The sequence below is a fragment of the Aythya ferina genome, assembly GCF_964211825.1.
Source record: "Aythya ferina genome assembly, chromosome: 4".
NCBI classification, from domain to species: Eukaryota; Metazoa; Chordata; class Aves; order Anseriformes; family Anatidae; genus Aythya; species Aythya ferina.
In genome coordinates this window covers 71,418,535-71,438,126 of record NC_140300.1, presented here as the reverse complement: position 1 = coordinate 71,438,126, position 19,592 = coordinate 71,418,535, and the positions used below count along the sequence as shown (strand labels likewise).

General features: G+C 38.1%; 1 protein-coding gene across 6 annotated transcripts in view; it reads right to left on the bottom strand.

The window, feature by feature from the left end:
• GSTCD (glutathione S-transferase C-terminal domain containing) overlaps positions 1–19,572 on the bottom strand; it is a 69,033-nt gene extending 49,461 nt beyond the window's left edge. For 2 of the 6 annotated variants that reach the window (XM_084517225.1, XM_084517229.1), the window contains exons 1-6: positions 19,522–19,572; positions 18,813–18,947; positions 12,043–12,474; positions 9,254–9,712; positions 4,888–5,142; positions 4,113–4,206 (exon numbers count right to left, since the gene is read on the bottom strand). In XM_084517225.1, coding sequence (XP_084373351.1) covers positions 4,113–4,206; positions 4,888–5,142; positions 9,254–9,712; positions 12,043–12,453 — 1,219 coding nt within the window. In that variant the 5' untranslated portion in view covers positions 12,454–12,474; positions 18,813–18,947; positions 19,522–19,572. Of the gene's footprint in view, positions 1–4,112; positions 4,207–4,887; positions 5,143–9,253; positions 9,713–12,042; positions 12,475–18,403; positions 18,609–18,812; positions 18,948–19,040; positions 19,062–19,096; positions 19,267–19,521 lie in introns of those variants that run through there. The other 4 variants (XM_084517230.1, XM_084517226.1, XM_084517227.1 and 1 more) reach the window with 4 other exon arrangements.
• Positions 19,573–19,592: the final 20 nt, after the last annotated feature.

Sequence of the window (19,592 nt, the reverse complement as noted above, 5' to 3'; positions counted from 1 at the left end):
GAGGGGCAAGTATCAAGTGAGTAAGTTTTATGTAGCCATTCTCATTAGGCCATCAGCTTGTCACTGATCACAAATCAAGCATAAGACCAACAGACTTGATGAGAGTCACTGCACTTCAGCCAGGCCAGCAGGCATTGCCTTGCGATGGATTGATGGCCTCTCCTACAGCTGTGAGCTGGACACAGCAAAATTGAAAGGCCTTTTCTTTTTCTGCATTGGCTTTTTTAAATTCATACACAGCGAACTTCAACTCTGTAAGTCAAACACTTATTCAAATCAATTCAACACTAGGAATCAATCAACTCCTAGTAAGCAACAAGGAAGTACATACAATAATTAACATGCTTCTCTGGGTGTCATGTTTATAGACAATCCATTAAAATGCACTTGTTTCAGAAAAATTGGCCCTGTGAGTAGGACCAACTAGACAATTAAAGGGCTATATGTCTTCCATTAATTGGAAAGAGCAAGCTTCACTTGTAAAATGCATTACGTTTATTTTGATTTAGCTTTATTAATTTGCCTACACTTTTAAAATTAACATTCTTTGCCTCAAACTCACTCCAGATTCTGTAACTGCCCCTTCCATCTTCTGCTGTGCATGCACTCCAAGTTTTTAGTATACTAAAAGTGATACCAGGTGTCCCTTCACATCCACCTAATATACCAAGTCGTATTTCAGCTAAGGAGCTCTTTTCTGACCTCCTAAAATTCCTTCACTGAAGAAAAAGCTCATCAGAAAGACAGCATTACTGACAATCCTACCCAATACAGTTTAATACATGCTATGTTCATACTGTGATTGCTTTGACACTTAGGAAAGAACAGTCTGAATTTTCTCCCAGCTAACCACCACCTTTGTAAGTAAATCCTATTACATGCACACTTTCAGTCTAGCTGGTAATTTCACAGTGAGATCTCACAAATAAGGCATTTTTCTTTTTTAAATACTTCCTGCTCTACAAGTATTTGAACTCATGAGAGAAGAAGTAAGGGTTTGTGACTGTGGGTCAGTTATTCCTCACTTTGAATTTCACAGTTGGGTAAAAAAGCAAAATAAATAAAAAGATGGTTTAAAGAAAAAAAAAAAAAAGATTCAAAAAGGATTCTGTTATAAAAAATAATTTTTCTCCTCTTTGACAGTGAACTCATTACTTGGTGGAAAAAAAAAAATGACAGGACCAAAGACTTACATCCTCATAAATCAGCAGAATAATAAAGCAGTGACAAGGGTCATCACTCCCCCACACACATACACTCTCCCCTTTCCCTTAATGTGCTTCGGGTGAACCTAAAGGAATCTTCTCTAATCATAACCAGGCAAACTGATCTTGATATCCACCAAGCCTCTGCAGATAATAAGAACTTAAACTGAAGACAAGTTCCACACATAGACAGCACCAGCAACACAAACTAACAACACAAAGACTCCAGTGTTGACTGAAGTTCCAAAAACGAGAGAAAATTATTGCTGCTGCTGCCTAGTAAGAACTATGAAACCACAGAAAGATGCTCTATTTCTTTCTTGGTCACAAACCTCATCACATACAATCTACCTCCTTTTTCCCAGACCTCACACTTAATCAACAGTAGCACATTACTTCTAATCAGCATTCTCATTTCAATAGCCCCCTCCTCCCTGGATTTCAGCCACCACTTTGTTAGGGAAGAAAAGAAAGAAAACATTTGCTATGCTGACACGTCGTATTATTATTCCTCATTACTACTGATGCAAATATGTCATTTTCCTTCACTCTGCCATTGTACTTTTACACTCAGACCTGCCACCCTCTTCTATTTGTTCACATTTCCAACCATAACAATCTTTACCTCTCTGTAAAGCTCAACACAAGCTTGGTTTGGACCCCTAACTCATGTCTCCTGTCAAATGAAGCCATTATTGCAAACACTGCAAATTATTTCACAGTGTATTTTAATGGCACGCAAGCATCCAGTATTCCTCTATTCTTCTATCTACCTTAGAAATGCTGCATTTTCTTTCAAGATTTTGCAGAAATTTTTTCAGTATCGAGACATGCAATTAGGCAGACAGACTTGGTTTGGGATCTTGAAGAAATATCTTTATACACTATATGGAAGAAACAACAACGTGATGAGAGGTTTTTGCTTCTGTATGTAATATTGTCTGTAGATAATATCAACATATTTCTGATCTAATCACAGATTTGGAAAATGACCTTAGAAAAAATACAAATAAAAGTAGCAAGCTTTTATACAGTTAACTAGAACAGAACCAGTGTTTACAATACATTTTAAAATAAATGTTTTATGTTAAATTCCATCCAGAAAAAAAAAGTTTGTAACAAGTACAGTATCCTTGGATATCAACAGCTACAGAGGACACCAAGATACTGCATTTTGGGGCATTTGCAAAATTATAAATACAGAACGAGGTGTTCACAAAAGCCTATGGATTCACACGTTTCAAGGTTGATGCACAGAATTTTTGAAGCCAAATATTTTAGAAGCCATTGAGATAATAGCAGCAATTTAGAAAGCTAGAGGATATAAAGAATGTAAACACGAGTGCATTGTCATCAATCAAATACTATTAAAAACTGGAGCAGGTAAACCACTTAGTTCTAGTGGTTTAGTTCTATTTTGCTAAGTAAATGAAATGCAAATCACAATGCCATAATCTGTTGTTTTGCCACAATAAATGATCCCTACCAAAAATACTGAATGAAAAAAATTTATTTACGTGACTACAGTAGAACGACAATCATCAGTAATTCTTTTCTGTAGTGAACAGGTGTGACAGCAAGGTGGTCTAATTAGTCTTACAGACAGGCTGAACTATTCAATCCAAGAACTTTCACATACATATAACACAAATTATGACTATTTAATCTGAGATAGAACAAAGAAATAGCGTCATGTATGGTACTAAATTATCATTTGCCAGCTAATCAACCTTACTGTAGATAAAAAAACAATGCGAGTTTTAACTGAAATATTCATTATTTTGTCTCAACTTCTATGAACATCAATAAAAGGTAATTTATTTCCCAATCATAGGGGTAATCTGCTTGAAAAACTTGAACTGCATTACTCAAATCCAGTTTAAAACCCTGTCAGGTTCAGTGACTATTTTCTTAGCATATTGGGCAGGATTTAGTAATAAAACACTGAGAATTTGATTCATGCAATAATAATTAGGTTTTACTAGCAGAAGAATCATTTTAGAAGAACATGAGAAGTTCCATATAAAACTGTGAACCTACTCATGATACAAGTGAGGATTGTCATGGTTTTGTGAACACACAAATAAAAACAGAAGAAACCAACTTCACATTTGATTTTACGTTTATAAACCCTGTATCATCGATGGGAATAGTCACTTGTTCTCACACAGTGGTAAATTAAAATAAATAAATAGTATTTTGTGTAAGTCTCTACGGCTAAAGAACACAAACCCTTTTGTTCCTCGTAGAAAGGAGTTCCTGTCCACTAAGTTCTTGTGGTCTGGCAGTATCTACAAGACCTTTCAGAGGCAACTCCACTGTGTGGTAGAAGAGGTATTCAATATTCACAACACCAATGAAAACAACAAATGCTGTGGTAAATCTCTTTGTTCTCTGTAGAACTACAGCCACTGGGCAGCAGACTGCTCTGCAATTCAGCAAAGAAAAGAACCCCTACAGGGCAAGGAACACTGCCACAAAAGGGAAGACTGATATGTATCTTCCAAATTTTTCTAATTAAGATTATTTTCATCATAATGAAATCAGCTGCTACTGCTTTGGGAGATGTAGTCCACATATAACATTCATGCTGATTATATTAACATCGTGTAGCCAAAATTTACTGCCCTGGATATGAATAAAAGTTCAGGAAAGGGGTGAAGCAGTGAGGAAAAGGATTCAAGGTCAAACTTTTATTCCCAGTTTGGTCGTCATCTGTTGATGACCTAAGTCCTCTTACCATGTGTTATAAACAGCTTGCATTTTAAAACAGATTTGAAACTGCTTACCTGTTTTACATAGCTTTGAAATACACTGATGAGAAGTGACATACATTCGTCTGAAACAGTTAAGTAGCTACACCAGAAAAAGGCACTGTTAAACACATGCATACCTAAAAACCCTTACCTTCTCCAGGACTGACTGCTGATGGGAGATTGCTCCAGTCTATAGTCCAGTTAGGGCACGGATGAGGAGAAAATTTTGCCTTGATACCGCTTTCCTATGTGAAAGAGAACAAAAAAATAAGGCTCTGATCTTTCATCTACTGAAGTTGGTAGCAAAATTCCCACCAAGCTTAAAGACATCAGATCAAACTGTATCACTTTCACCCTAGGTGAAACTTAATAGGCAGATGACTACATTATTTGGGATTCAAATTATGTATTTCTCTCATTTTCACAGGAAAGCCCTGTTCATTTTATTTAGAAGAGGCTGACAGCCTCTGTGCAAAGAAATATGGAGAGTTATGGAACATGATGGAGATTTTTCTTTAACAAAACTCATTATGGATCTCAGATGTTCAAAGCTCAAAGGAAATAGCAAAGAAAAAAAAAAGGCAGAAATGATAGAATGCTTAAACCAAACATAAAAGCAACATCTTTTGTCATCTTTTTTTATACATACCTTTAAAAGAGGAAGATAATATCACAATTTAAACAAAAGCTTACTTTGATTCCTGAGAATTACTAACAGAGCTTTCCAGCATCCTATATTTGCTTGACTCCTGAACAATCAAATATTGTTAACTGAACAAAAAAAGTAAAATCCCTTCCAAGTCAACGCATATCAGACAAAATTCATTAAACTGTTCAAGTCTGTCAAAGACAGCCTCTGCAACCATCTATTTTGAATCAAGCTGAATATTACCATGAAATTAACTAATTAAAAAGTCTTAAATTACCATTAACTTAGTCATAGTTGGCCTTGGACCACCTATAAAATGACTGTCTTCATGCTCCTCTTCTAATTCATCAGGAACTGAAGAGAAGTCTTGTAGCTGTTCCTCTGGAGCAGGCATCAACTCTGGAAGCTGGAGAAGCTGCATACTGCATTTCTCAGCAGCTTTCTTTATTCCAGGTACTTCTTGAACTCTTCGATACCAACTGGATATCAGAGGCAAGTTTCCCAGATTTTTTCCTTGTTTTTTGCCGTGAACCTAGAAAAATAAATGGAAAGGTAACTTACTATTGTACAACTTTTCCTATAAGCCACAAACAGAAGGCATGAACTATGGAAGTGAGCTTAGTTCCATGCTAAAACTCAACATGGTTACTCATAGCGTGCTGCTAATGAAAAAGCTTAGCTAGTTAAGAACTCTGGCCTGTCACTGGAGATGCCAGTTGGCCGTTTAAATGTCTATAATTCTCATGTGCTTTGTAGAGGGAAAGTGCTTACGTGGCCGATTTTAATCACAATTGAAGTCAGTAACAGGAAAACAGCATTTATAATAATATTATTGATTATCTGATATTTCCTAACAAGGGACTGATTCATTTTTGTTGGTAATCACCAACAAAATGATTGCAATGAATGCTGAACTTAAAGCAAAGTGGCCTTCAACAGAAATTGAAATCTTAAGTGTATCCTAAAGTGTAAAATCTTAAGTCTGAATGTGATACACATATTAGAAAAAAAAAAAAAAAAAAAAAAAAGATACTCATATCACAATTTTAAATGATGACCATCTAATCTTAAAAAGAAGGAAGAGGAAAGAAACTTTGAAAAGATAACAGTAGCTTTGAAATGAAAGGGCCAAAGAGATGAATGTTTGGGATTCCTATGGTCCCCACCTTCCCTCAGCTGTAATAAAAAATTCCACACACCTACCTGTATGCATGACTAAACTGAGAAAAAACAATTGAGAAATGTTATTTGTTTAGACCTTTGCTGGATCAGAGAACCCACAACCCACACATGGATTGACTAAAACTGAAGTTACTGCTGGACATTAAGAGTATTTTAATCAACAGATCAAAACAACACTCCTTTAGTTCAAAAATAAGGAAAAAGTTACCTTGTGCAGTGAAATTCATTCTGTAAAACTTTAGGAGTATGAAATGACTGCATGGAAATGAAAGCTGAAATGTAGGTAAGCTTTTTTCAGGTTATCTCCGTCCTTGGAGGTACTCATAACCTGACTAAACGTGGTCCTGGGCAACTCTAGGTGGCCCTGCTCTGCGCAGGGGGCTGGACAAGAAGACCTTCAGAAGTCCCTTCTGACCTCAACTATCCTGTAATGTTGCGCATGCTTCAAAAAGAAAACTGCAGACCATGCTCACATGAAAAGTCTGAAAAGGCCAAGCAAAAACGGTATTCTTCCACACATCTATCTGCACAGCGTGGAAATAGGAATTGGTAAAGAACACTTGACATGACACAAAAATTTAAGCAGCTTTCTTGCATGCTGTGTTTATAACGTTCTTAGGGTAATCATCAGTAATTAGTAATAGCTAAAGGAACAAAAGGAGGATGAACTGTAATTTTAATATCTAATGCAATATCGCAGTGGTAACAGAGGCAGAAATATATTAATTCAGTTAAGGAAGAAGTCTTTCGGAAAGCAATTCCAAGAGGCACTGTTACACTCGATAACAAGTGTTCTACATTGTATTTTAAAAAGTGAATGGTGGTTTCTCCCAGATGGAGAGCCGAGCTTTTGTTATTCTCCTATTAATTTTAAACAGTTACAACTAATAGGAAGCATAACAAGGCTAACCTCAGGAAGATAACAGAAATGGAATGAGGTAATGAAAAACAACTCTTCAGCTTCATTATCTTTTGGTAATTCTAATTACAATCAGCTATGGGTTTCCTCACATTTATTGCATGATACTTTCCAGACATACACCCATTGAAGACTTCATTATTTAAACCCTTACAGCAAAGTGGAAGTGCAACTATAACGATTTTTTAAAGACAACCCAGGAACAGAACAGTTCAGTGGAAGGGACCTTCAAAGATCATTGGTCCAGCTCCCTGACCACTTTGGGGCTAACCAAAAATCCAAAGCATATTAATGGGGGCATCGCCCAAATGCCTCTTGAGCACTGACAGGCTTGGGGCATCAACCACCTCGCTGGGAAGCTGACAGAGAGCCAGGAAGCGCAAGTTCTATCATTAATAATAAAAACTGGGACAAAAAAAGGCATTTAATGCCTCCACCTTTTTGTCATCCTTAAGAAGCTTAAGAGTTTGCTCGCTTAAAACCCACAGCAGCAACCCTGTTGACTTTATTTTGCATCACTCCAAAAACTTGGAATTCAACTGTTTCACGATCTCTGTGGCCAAAACAGCCACCTCCTGTCACCTCACCCACAAGGCCCCCTCTACTCCCAAACAGCAGACCCAGAAGGGCACCTCTCAGCGCTGGCTCATTCAGTATTTGTGACATGAAAACATCTTCAATGAGCTTTAGAGATTTCCCAGGCTCGCTTGTTGCAGCAAGTTTCATACAGCTCACAAGCTGCAGACTACCCAGGCTCAAGGATAACAGGAGAACAGCAACAAAAACCTGGCGTTCTCAGCTGCTCGTGTATCTGCAGAAAGAGTTCAGCTGGATGCTGCAAACAAGCACCCAATCCAGGTTTCTTCTCATACACTGCACCAGTAAATCAAACATTAATATAAAAAATTCAACTCTTCTTAGTTAGAAAAGGCATTGCAAAAAAAAAAATAAATAAATACTTTAAAGCATTTCAAATAGGTAGGAGAGCATTTTGTCTTAATGGTTTTGGTTAGCACCATCCACACAGAAGTTGCTGTTAATCCTCAATTATGTGATTTGCAAAACACATACACAAAGCAGAGATGAATTAATAATCATTTCTGTTAAATAATTAAACATCTTAATCCACAGGTGGACACATTGATCTACTTCTGGACTCCCACATTAGGACCATCATACAGAAATCCACTGAGGATAATGACCTTGGTGAAAGATGTTACAGGGGACATTTAACACATAATAATGTTTGTTAGTGATTGTCTTGATTTTAGAGACTTTTTTTTTTTTTTTTACCTCAGAGAGACCGACAGCATCTTCTCCAGGAATTCCATTTGTTTTTTAACACCATAAGGCAAATTTGGCAAAACAAATTGTATCAAAATGCAAATACTAAATTCATTCAGAGCTCTTCTTGGCAACAGACACCGTGTTTTGCTATCAGTCTTGTACAGTACCTGCAGGAATAGTGGTCGTAGGCAACTTCATTGCATCCTTTTATTGTCATATGAAATAGAGTTGTTATTTCCTTAATTCTTTTCTGTGTTTACATCCTCATAAACCCAAGTGCACAGATTGTGCTGAGCAAGACCCTTACGCAGTCTTGCAGCACTGTAAAATTGACTCCGAAGCTGAGCTGAAGTCACTTGCAGCACTAAGCTTCTTTCCAGAGGTGAGAAAAAGCTGGGGCAGAAGGAGGTGGGGGGAAGATAATCAAATCTCTCTGATTTACTGGGCTATGCAACATGTTTTCCAAGGAATTTCTCCTTTCACTGCAGTAAACAAAGGACCTTCCACAAACTGCAGAGACCAATTTAGCAGTAACAATACCATGAATGACAAATGACAAAAGTACAGATTACTGAGGTTTGAGGTGCTGAGGCACATCTCAAAGAAGCTGCATCCCTTCTGAGCAGGGTCACAGTGATCAGACCTTACTTGGAGAAGAACACAGAACAAACTTCATAAAAATAAAAATAAATAAAAACCCCACAGAACTGCACAGGAGAATAAAAGGTTTGCAGATATGAAGGTACTATACCATCCTACGCACTCATCTTTATCTACAGATGTGCAAAGAAGCTGGCTTGTTTTATGGGAGGGCCTGATAAAAAAGGGATTCATTTGAGACAGACCAAAGCAGTGCTGTCTCCATAGGAATGTTTCGTCCCAAATGAAAGAGTAATTTTTAGGAACTAGAAGAAAACAACACCAGAGATTAAGAATGTCAGCATACTATGTAGAAAATTAGTAAATCAGAAATCATTGCATCCCGTATTTTAAAAGGAAATACGGGCAGACAGAAGCCCTCTCAAGAGAGCCTCAAGAAATTATACACCAATCACATAAACAAATGAGTTTTTGGAAGTCTACCGTGGGCAATACCTGAGTGTCTCCTCAGCTCCTATATATGTAAGGAAGTCAAGGATTTACAACTCCAAAAAGCCACCATGGGCTCTGAATCTCCTCCTATTCACTGCCTCCCTTACAATTCTTACAAAAATACATATACACTACTTCATGTTTGCAGAAACAGGTGTCTTACCAAGAACTGATGGATGCACGGCAGAAGCACTATATCCGCCAAGGTAAAATAAAGCCCCTCTGCAAAAATGTGGTCCAAAGGCGGAAGGTCAGAGGTTTTTGTTCTCCTGATGACAGGGGCCTCTCGGAGCACATTTGATGCTTCCTGGACATGCAGCTTGGAGAAAGCTACGCTCAGTTCCAGACTTGGAAGCGGATGATCATCTGCCTCCACTGTTTTTCCTTCCTCCGTCGCTTCTTTACTGAGTCCAGGCACCGCAGCCTTGGCACCTGCCTTCTGTTGTTGAAGTTTTTGCCTTCGAATTTTGTCATCGTTGTGCACTCGGACAGGTTCTCCAAGTTTTCTTTCAAGCTGTAAAATGTCAGCAGGGACAGCCTGACAGTGCTCGGGAGCTGCCGTCAAAAATCCTTCAACAGCCAGAGGTATGCTGATCTCACAAAGTCTGGTCCACTGGCTAACCTGTCAGATAAATTTACGTAATTAATGTCTCTACAAGTGGAGAAAACAAAATCCAAGGTACATTTTTGCCCATTTGAAACAGAAAAACTCCAGCCAAATGTGGTAACTCCAGCTTTAAATAAATCCTTTGATCATCTTAGAAGCTGGGATACTCTGTGTTACTCTTGCAATAGCAAGTTAGGAACCTGATTTTTATATATAAAACCGGATGAACAGTTATCCAGTATAGCAGATTTTTATTCCTTATTATTGGTATAAGATTAGGGTGGCTGTGTAACTCATGAGAAGGAAAGATCTGAGCAATTTATAGAGGTCATCTCCAGCTGCTGGTGATAGAACCAGAAGATGACACAAAACAGATTTTGAACACCTCTATTTTACAGAAATTCTTTATTAGCGCCCTTTTTTTTTTAAGCAAGCAACATCAAGAAACTTTAGTCTAACCAAACAATACCCCATTTTTTTCACATTATCATTGCCCTGTTTTATGTCTTAGTATCTGTACTTAAGGGTTTTAGAACCATAAAATTTTTGTCTTATTCAATTTACCCACTTAGCAGCAACTTGAAACATGGAACCCAAGTTTTCTAGCAGTCCCAGGAAGAGATCAGAACCAGAGGTTTCTGGAAGATGCCAAGGACAACTTCTAAATGCCAGTACCCAATGGGCTAACACAGGGATACACTCCCCCAGATCTGCTCCTCACCAACAGGGATGAACTGGGCTGGAGGCGCAGCGATCAGATGCAATCATGGACATCAGTGACTGTGAAATAGTGGGGCTCAGCCCCCCGAAGGGAGTGAGCAAGGCAAGGCTAGAGAGATGAGCAGACTGCAAGGCGATAAATAGGCTGAAATGTCAACTCAAGGAGTAGGGGCTAAGGGTTCACACTCTACCTGAAGGTCAAGGACAGGCGGAGCTCTTTAGGGGCCTGTGCTGAGGCTAGGCACCCACTACCAGGCTTCTACTGAGAAGACAGAAACAGGCTTTCTGTGCACTGCACCGCAGGAGAATGAGAGACAAATGTCACAGACTGAAGCAGAGAAGGTTCCAGATTGGCACAAGGAAAGTATTTTTCACCATCCTGAGCATTAGACCTGGCTGCTAGGAAAGGCTGTGCAGCCTCCATCCTTGGAGGTTTTTGAGACTGACTGGACAAAGCCCTGAGCAACCTGCTCTGAATCTGGCATTGATCCTGGTTTGAGGTGTAGGTCCCTTCCAGACTGGATAATTCACAAGTACTAGTTTATCATCTTCATTCATGGTAATTTGAGCCAGTCACATGGAATCAGCTGCACAATCTTACATCACATGTTTCACACAAGAACGCTACTGAACTCACAGACACAGTCAGTACAGTACATTAGTATTATAAGTTAAACTAAATAACCATCTTTAAAAAAAATGCATAATATTTGTAGTCAGAATCTTTATTTTGCTTTTCCTATTTTTCCCCAAACAAGCATAGTTCAGTTAAATCCAATTTCCCTTTACTCTTCAAGGAAACACTAAACATTGGCAAGATTCTTGAAGTCAAAAGATGATTATTCATAAGATGTAAAACAAGCATAGGAAGGCGATAAATACAGCAGTGACTACTGTCAATAAATTTGTATTTGTAGGGCTGTGACAAAGCTGGCATCCAGGGCAAAATTTTCAAGTGTTTTACTAGTTTAAGCTCTTAATTACCTACATTAATGTTAATAAATAGACATAAGTACACCTGAAAACAGTCTCAAACTTTGCGAAGTTACAATTTGATTCCTGCACTCTCCATAAACCCAGAACTGTCACTTACTTAATTCTCAAATTCCACATTCTTCAAACAGAATTAATGATGTGCAAAGTACACAGGATCAGGTCCTTATGACATGATTCAAGAACTTGTAGTTGCTGCAAGAATAGCCACACCTATGACTCCACAGAACACCTCACATTTAGAAATCTGACCTGAGTAGATAAAGAATGTGGCATTCTGTGGAAAATTAACACTACATCAGGTATTTTTAAAATTTACTTCAAACTGGAACAGCCATACTGCGTAACTCATTGAAACTACACTGACAAAAAGAAGGAATTCATAGAATATTCACAGACTAGAATATTCATATTCAAGCAAAGGTCTGCCCCCATTGAAATCTTAAGGTTCTTTTTGTGCTGCTAAATAGCTACATCTTTAAAAAGAATCATTTTTCACCCTTATGCCAAAACACAGACACTTCTCCTGTGAGCAAAAATCTCATTTACATCAACACTAAAAGTCTACATCAGAGTATTCCGTTCTTTTTCAAAACCCCAATAATATAACTAAGAGAAAGAGATGCACTCACCTCAGCACAGGCTTTTAAGCAGGTCTTCTTAAAGCCCAGGAGTTCCAAAACATACTTTTTAGATGGATCAGCCTCGTATGTTTTCTGTATTATATGCCTTAAGACAACGGCAAGCCCAGCTCGACAGAACTTGCCATCTTTTGCGACAACGGCAGGTAAACAGCAGCTCTGCACGACCATAGGAAGCTGGCATCTGGAGATTAAATGGACCTCGAGATCGCCAAGGAGGTTTTTTGTCACAAACTGATTGTCCACATCTTCACCAGTCGGCACTAAGAAAATTTTGAATAATTTGCAGTCACAGTAGGACAGCAAAAACAGGGAAATAGATGTATGAAGAGGAAAGATGCTATCTTTGTACTCATGAGACAAACCCAAATATAAATGTTCTTCGGGGACGCTATCTTTCATCTTCCTCCTGAGCTATAGTTTCTGAAACAGAAATCAGAACACAGTCATAGAAGAATACACAATTGAGAACAAAAAAGAGGGTTTGAAACAGTGGTCATTCCACTATCTGCTAAAACTGACTTTAACATAAAATACCATTAAAGACATCGTGCCTGAATAAATGGACTGCAGGACCTTCTCGAGAGGAAAAGGTTTCACACACAAGCTGTCACTTCACATACAAATCACTAACAGGGAAATGATTTCTGATACCAAGCAAAACATACAAAAAGAAAAAAAAAAGATCTCCTTTTAAGCTTTTTAAGTGTATAAACATTTTATAACAAACTTTTTTTTTTTTGAGCAGTCTCCCATAACATTAACCATCCATTATTGAAAAAACATATTCCTGAGCACCTCCCTAAACCAGTCAGTTTTATAAGACACAGACATCTTTCTGTAACTGTTAGAGCATGTGCACACACAGGCCATCTAGGCCATGGGAAATAACACTGCTTTCTATATCAAAAAATCAACCTAGCCTAGTGAGATATTAAGTGAAGGTCAAGAGGACATGCAGGAAGGAAAAAAAAATCAGGAATGCTATCTGAGCACCTCAAATACAAGACTACTTTAAAAGTCAAATACAATAGTAACATAGCTGAAATTAATGTCATTACATTAAAAACCTTGAATTCAGTTTTCTTGTACTTTGTTTAAAGTTACATTTTTCTTACTAAACCATCCCATACCAGTTTAACATAAAGCAATGATGCAATCATTTTTCTGCACCACCACCTAATGAAATTCTCCATTGACTTATACACCACAAATCATATTGAAAAGCTTTAGGCACTAGGTGGCACTCTTAAAGCAATCATATAGAATAAAGCTTCATTTTTATATTTTTAATAAGAGAAAGAAATCTGAATGTTGCTAAGAAATGCCAGTATATTATATATATATATATAATTATGAACATATAAATACATATATAAAAAGCACAAGTGACATCAGAACAGAAACAATCTTTCAAATAACTGTATAGATTTATAAGGTCTCTGTACAGTTACATGAATATGATGTCATTATTTATGTAGCAAAAAGTTTTTTTGTTTTAAATATTCAGAATATCAGATTTTTTTTTCCTGTAGATGTGCATCAAATGTATTATATCATATCAACTGTCACTGGGACAAACCAATTGTTCAAAGACAGGCAGTTGAAGAATAAAATCAAGTCCACCTGACTCTAAATGGAAATCGTAATAATGACGGTTACACAGAAGGATTTTTCATCTGCTCCATCACATAACTTTGTCTCAAAACAACAGTGGCTCAACATACAAATCCTGTTGCTTGTCTTTAATTAACACACCTGCCACAAGAAGAATACAATAATACAATAATTAAATATCTACTTTTAGTTTACTTGGTTAAACCTTGCTAGCATATAAATCGAGATGGATTCAATATTGTAACCAACTCTGTGGAGAAAACAGTATAGTGAAATAACTGTTGAGGAGATTAGAGAAGAGCTAGTCTTATTTGCTAAATCCATAGTTACAAGCATTTAAACTCATATCCCTGACTATAAAAACTTCTTTCATTATTAAATGGTACCCTTGATATGCATTTGGGTTATTTTTATTTTCCATAGGAACTCACAAAGTACACAAACCCCTTTTTCTCCTGGCCACTCTAGCCACTCAAACATACACATTCACCTTACGAATCACCTCTCCTATTTTATTTTATTATTTCTGGTTCACCTTACTGCACAGGATCCTTCTATAAACTCTTACATATTATTTTTTTTTTGCTGTATAGAATTGCTGAATATTTTGGTAAATTCTGATGAGGTTTCTAGTTCCAAAGCATTATTCTGTTATTTCCTTCTGTTCTTATAGAACTGGTATTTCAAATCCAGCACCAAGAACTTCATAAGTAAACCTCGTAAACTGAGGCCCTTGCTCATTTACCTCCAGAGCAGCAGCTCTGAAGCGCAAAATGATAGAAAGGTTTGGGTTGGAAAGGACCTTAAAGACCCTCCCATTCCAACCCCCCTGCCATGGGCAGGGACACCTGCCATGAGACCACGTTGCCCAAAGCCCCATCCAGCCTGGCCTTGAGCACCTCCAGGGATGGGGCAGCCACAGCTTCTCTGGGCAACCTGTGCCAGTGCCTCACCACCCTCACAGTGAAGAATTCCCTCCTAATATCTAATCTAAATCTACCCTTTCACTTTTAAAGCATTATCCCTTCTACTATCCCTACGTGTCCTCGTAAAAAGTCTTCCCACATCTTTCTTTAAAAAGGATAATATTAGACTAAAAATAAATACCTGAAAGATGCAAAACTAGAGGTACTACTAAATCAGGCTGCTGATTAAAATGACAAAGATGTCCTGCTTTGAAAATTGGTGGATGTATGGGTTAACACTGTCAGAGTGAATTCTCCTGCAATCCCTTGAACAAAATTACTTCTACCCAGCAGCAGTAACAGATAGCAGCTGTCAGTCTGTCCGAGAGACAGCGACTGATTGGAAATAATGACTTGTTGGGTATTGGGCTGCTCCGTATTCAACCCTGTAAATGCCACAGCTGACACCATCCTATTAATCCATCTGTCTCCTTGAAGTTTGAAATTTAACTTGAAATTTGACCCGTCAAATTCAACTATTCTTACCCTCAGGTACAGAACTATTCGGTGGAGAAGCCACACAAACCAGACAGGCCAACTCTGGTGAATCTTGCTGAAGCAGGATAAACAGACACCATCCAGAGGTACCCATTCCGTTCTCTTGACATCCTTGGGACAATGTCAGAGAAGGTGAATATGCACACAGCCAATTTACCTTAATCCACAGGATTTGAATTAAGTCATCTTCCCTAACCATTTGAGGTAAAACTCTGGATTTTGTGCTGAAGCAAAGGTATGCTCAGGAAAGGTGTGTTTTTCTGAATACCTTGAAGAGGGTATCTCTGGACAGGACAGCTTGAGGGTGGTTATTAACTTCTTCAAAACTCAACAGAAGCAACTTTTTTATGAACATCCCCAGTAATTTACTCCTCAGTGACAACACGGTGAACTATATCAGAGACTGAACTACTCTTTTCTGAACCTAAATGAACTTTTATGACAACCAGCAGAACACAGATCACAGAAACTATGATGCTCATGATCAACTTAAGCAGCACTGTGCTCAAACTGTAAAAACCAGAACAGTTTGCTGAATTGACAGAGAAGAAATCATTTTGTGGAGGGCAGAAATGAAGGGTCAAGAATTCCCTCTCAAACAAAACAGTACATTCACTGCTTTGAATTTTTACCTATAAAATAAATACTTGAAATGACAGTAACAATACAGCAACAATTAATCATTCAAGTTGGTAATTCAGCTAAAGGCCCTGATGCTGCAAGTACTCACAGTACCTGCCCTAAGGAGTCTTTACAATATACAGTCCTGTTTTTTTCAGATATAGTCCCAACTTCTCACATTCCACACTCCTACAACTTTTCATACCAAAGTCCCTTTTTCTTCTCAAACTGGAAGTATTAAAGCACGGACATTGGTTTCCCAGAACCACACTCCCTGTTCTGTTGCTGAGATGGTCAGTTTACATCCGAGTTATTAGACCTATTCCATGGAGTGCAACAGATTGTGTTTCTAATTATGGTCCACTTAGGACAATAATACTTTCCTTTTTCTGAAGCTAACCTTCAAGGGATGAAATGATGAGCTCTACATAGCAGGACAAACAAAAGAAGTATTGGACTTAGAGCTCCTGTTTGCATCCGCAAAACAAGATAGGGATGCAATGATTGAAACAGAGGTTGGTCTGACTCAAACTCTCCGTGCCTGCACCTGGAAAAGGTCTTAGGAAAGTCACTACAGTGAGAAAAACAAAAAGCACTGCCTTTGGCAACTCTTCTCCTTTCTATTCCATTTCAGCACTAGGTTTCCTGAAATAGTTGGAAAGTTATCATCACTGATGTAATGAATACTTCATTCTTACACTATTATCACCAGTCAGGTCCTGTCTATTCACCAGCTTCATCATTGACAAGAGCCACATTCATTTCATTCTTACTATTAAACATGGAGAGTTACTCAAATTATTTTGTCCAACTACTGCATCTGTTTCACTCTTAGATGAGCTGTCCCCAGAAAGAAATGCTAAGCTTTTTCTTTTCTTCCCCCCTCCTGTGTAGTACTGAGTATACCATGGGCATTTGTCACTTATTCTACTCTCTCTTGAACTGATAGCTGGCCTCATAATCATTTCATCAGCCTGGTCTTTTTTAGTCCACTTTCCTAGAGCTGCATCAAGAATAAAAGGCAATAGATGTCCTCCCCTTCTGTCCCTTAAACTCCTGTTTAGCTTCCTGCTTTTTCTCCAACTGCACTACATCTCAAATTCTCCAAGTATTGCCCTACAAAGGAAACACGCATTGAGAAAGACTGTAGTCAGCCAGAATTGGATACATCATGAAAACGCTCTTACTGCAACAGGTACAGGTATGGTGGGGCAGAAAAAAAGGAACTACTTATAAGTTTTTTTTTTTTTTGCAACTATATTAGTTAGAAGTTGTTTCTAAGTTAATTCTTAACACCTACAAGATCCCAGTGAGCAAGGGATTTCTTGTAGTCTTCCTTTAAAAACAATCAAAAGCTTATGGAGATTTTGTTTTGTGGTTTTTTTAAGCCAAAGGTTCAGCCTATTGCACATAAGATATTTCAGGTGGCCAAAAAATAACAATCGAGTTAATTTTGCTCATAGCTATGTGAACAGCCAAATGGCATTCTGAATAAATTAAGTCTCTATTAGATTCAGTTTCTTTGCAACCACAGAGCTCACCGTGCACAGAGTAAACACAGGAGAAATGCTAACCTTTTTGGAACTTCTTACTTCACCATGAAGAATAAAATGGCCTAATTGGTGAAGAAATCTTTTGTAAATCACCTTTTGCCATTTTCTGACTTCTATACACAGTTGTCTCTTTCTACCAGCTTCAGAAAGCAGTGCTAAAAGTTCCCTTATTTTCCACAAAACGCTTAGCTGAAGATGGACAGCGTAATTTCTGGACTGTCACACGCTCTCTGCAACTGCCAAATAACACACCTAGCTTGGTAACTTAGAAATTTCTATTTTTAATTCATTTTTAAAGTTAAAAGATTTAGCCTAATGCAGAAGTTTCTCTTGCTCTTCATTTTCTACACAAAAAAGATCACTCACTGACTACCTCAAACATTTATCTAGTTAATTTTCCTTTTCAGCCTCATACACAGTGACCAAAGACAAGCCACCTGCTTGTTAAAGGGCCTATATATTCTATTATGGGGTTCAAATGGAAAATTTCCTGTCTCCATTAAATATTTTCTAGAATTACCAAGATGAAAGCAGCATTTTTAAAATATTAGAACAGAGATGCTTAGGCAATCATCACAACTGTCAGCATTCACATTAGCCAGCACCAGGAACCACAATTCTGTCCTGGAAACAAGCTTTGCCACACAGGCAGCTGAACTGCATGAAGCACTCAAGAATCTAACCATCAAAGCCTGCCCTAGTCCATTCTCACATTCTGCTCTATATGACGCTAGCAGATGCTTACCATAAACACCTATAAGTTCCAATTTATTTATATAGCTTGTTACTGTAAAAACTTCTATGTCCCATCATCACAACAGTAACTGAATGTCTCAGACTTTCTTCCCAATAGCCTTGTAAGGTGGGATTGTCACGTATTTCCATTGTACAAGCAAAAAACCTGGAGGATAACCAGCCTGTAGCTCAACATCATGCAGGAAATCTGTACTAAAACAACCCTAAGAAAACATTTTTCTTAAAAGATTTTTGTTATGAAGTCCAGTCTTATGAATAAAATCAGGCTAAATTTTATTCCAGATGAGTCTCCCACAAGACGTAAACCCAAATAAATCTGTCTGGATTTACCTGTGACTTTACCTTTGTTTCCTTAAATTGTTTCTTGTGAGAATGTATGCAAGGCCTTCTGCACAGCCACTTCAGAGAACTGTAGACTCCTACGCTGCCATATCCCACCCCCTCACATCTTTTATTTTAGAGAATTCCTCCTAATATCTTGTCTCTAAGCACAGACATTTATAAAAGCCTTCTTTCCTATGTTATTTTGTTTCTGAGATGTTTATCTGCACTATTTTAGCTCTGTAGAGTATCTTCCTTGTCAGTTTAGGTACAACCTTACCTCTGAAGGACTTGCTAACCCACCTGGCTGCCTGTTCCCACTTACTTTCACACACCAACCACCTGTACATTACATTTATGAATCCACTAGCAGCTTACTAAGACAGAAGCATCCACAGACACAAGCAATAAAACAAAATGTGGTACTTACAAAACCTACAAGACATCACGCTGGTCACTGACTGGATAATAGTTTCTCCTGCCACTTTTCCTTCTCTGATTGGACTGTAAATTGTGTGGGAAAAGATGGATTTCTGCTCTATACTGGTCTTATTTACAGCAGCCACTGTTAAAAGAGAAGGGAGAAATCAGCTGAACGCAACAATGAACATCATGGGTTTTGCAACATCACTTATAGATAAGAGAAATAATATTCTACCTTTGCATAAGAATCACCTTTAGCATTTAAAAATAATAAATATTAAGCAAGCATACTTGTCGCTAATTATACTGTTATTATTCTCTCCTCCCTTTTAACGTGTGTTAAATAGCAGTTAAATTAGTTTCACTCTGCTTCCATGTTAGCAATACAACGAAGTGCTGGCTTCAAATTATGTTTCCCAGGAAAACGAAAAGTAAATAAATCCATGAACATCTCATTGCTGAAAAAAAGATCTCGTTTATTTGATTACTACCACATGGTAAAACATTTCTAATAAACACGCGAACGTCTGAGGAACGTTCAGCACCACGAGTAACTTAAAAGCGCGTTTTTCTCCAGCAAGGGTTCAGCTTAACACAACGCACTTAAGGGAGAAGGTTAAGGAAGCAGAGCTAAATTTGGCTTTGCTGCGTATTTAAGGCCACCACTGTATTTAACGTGTGTATTTAACCCATATAAGCCGCTCCCCTCAGCCCACCTCAGGCGGCCGCCATTAGGTGCCCGCCCTCTCCTCCTCCTCAGGCGCGTTCCCGCCCCTTCCCGCCTCCC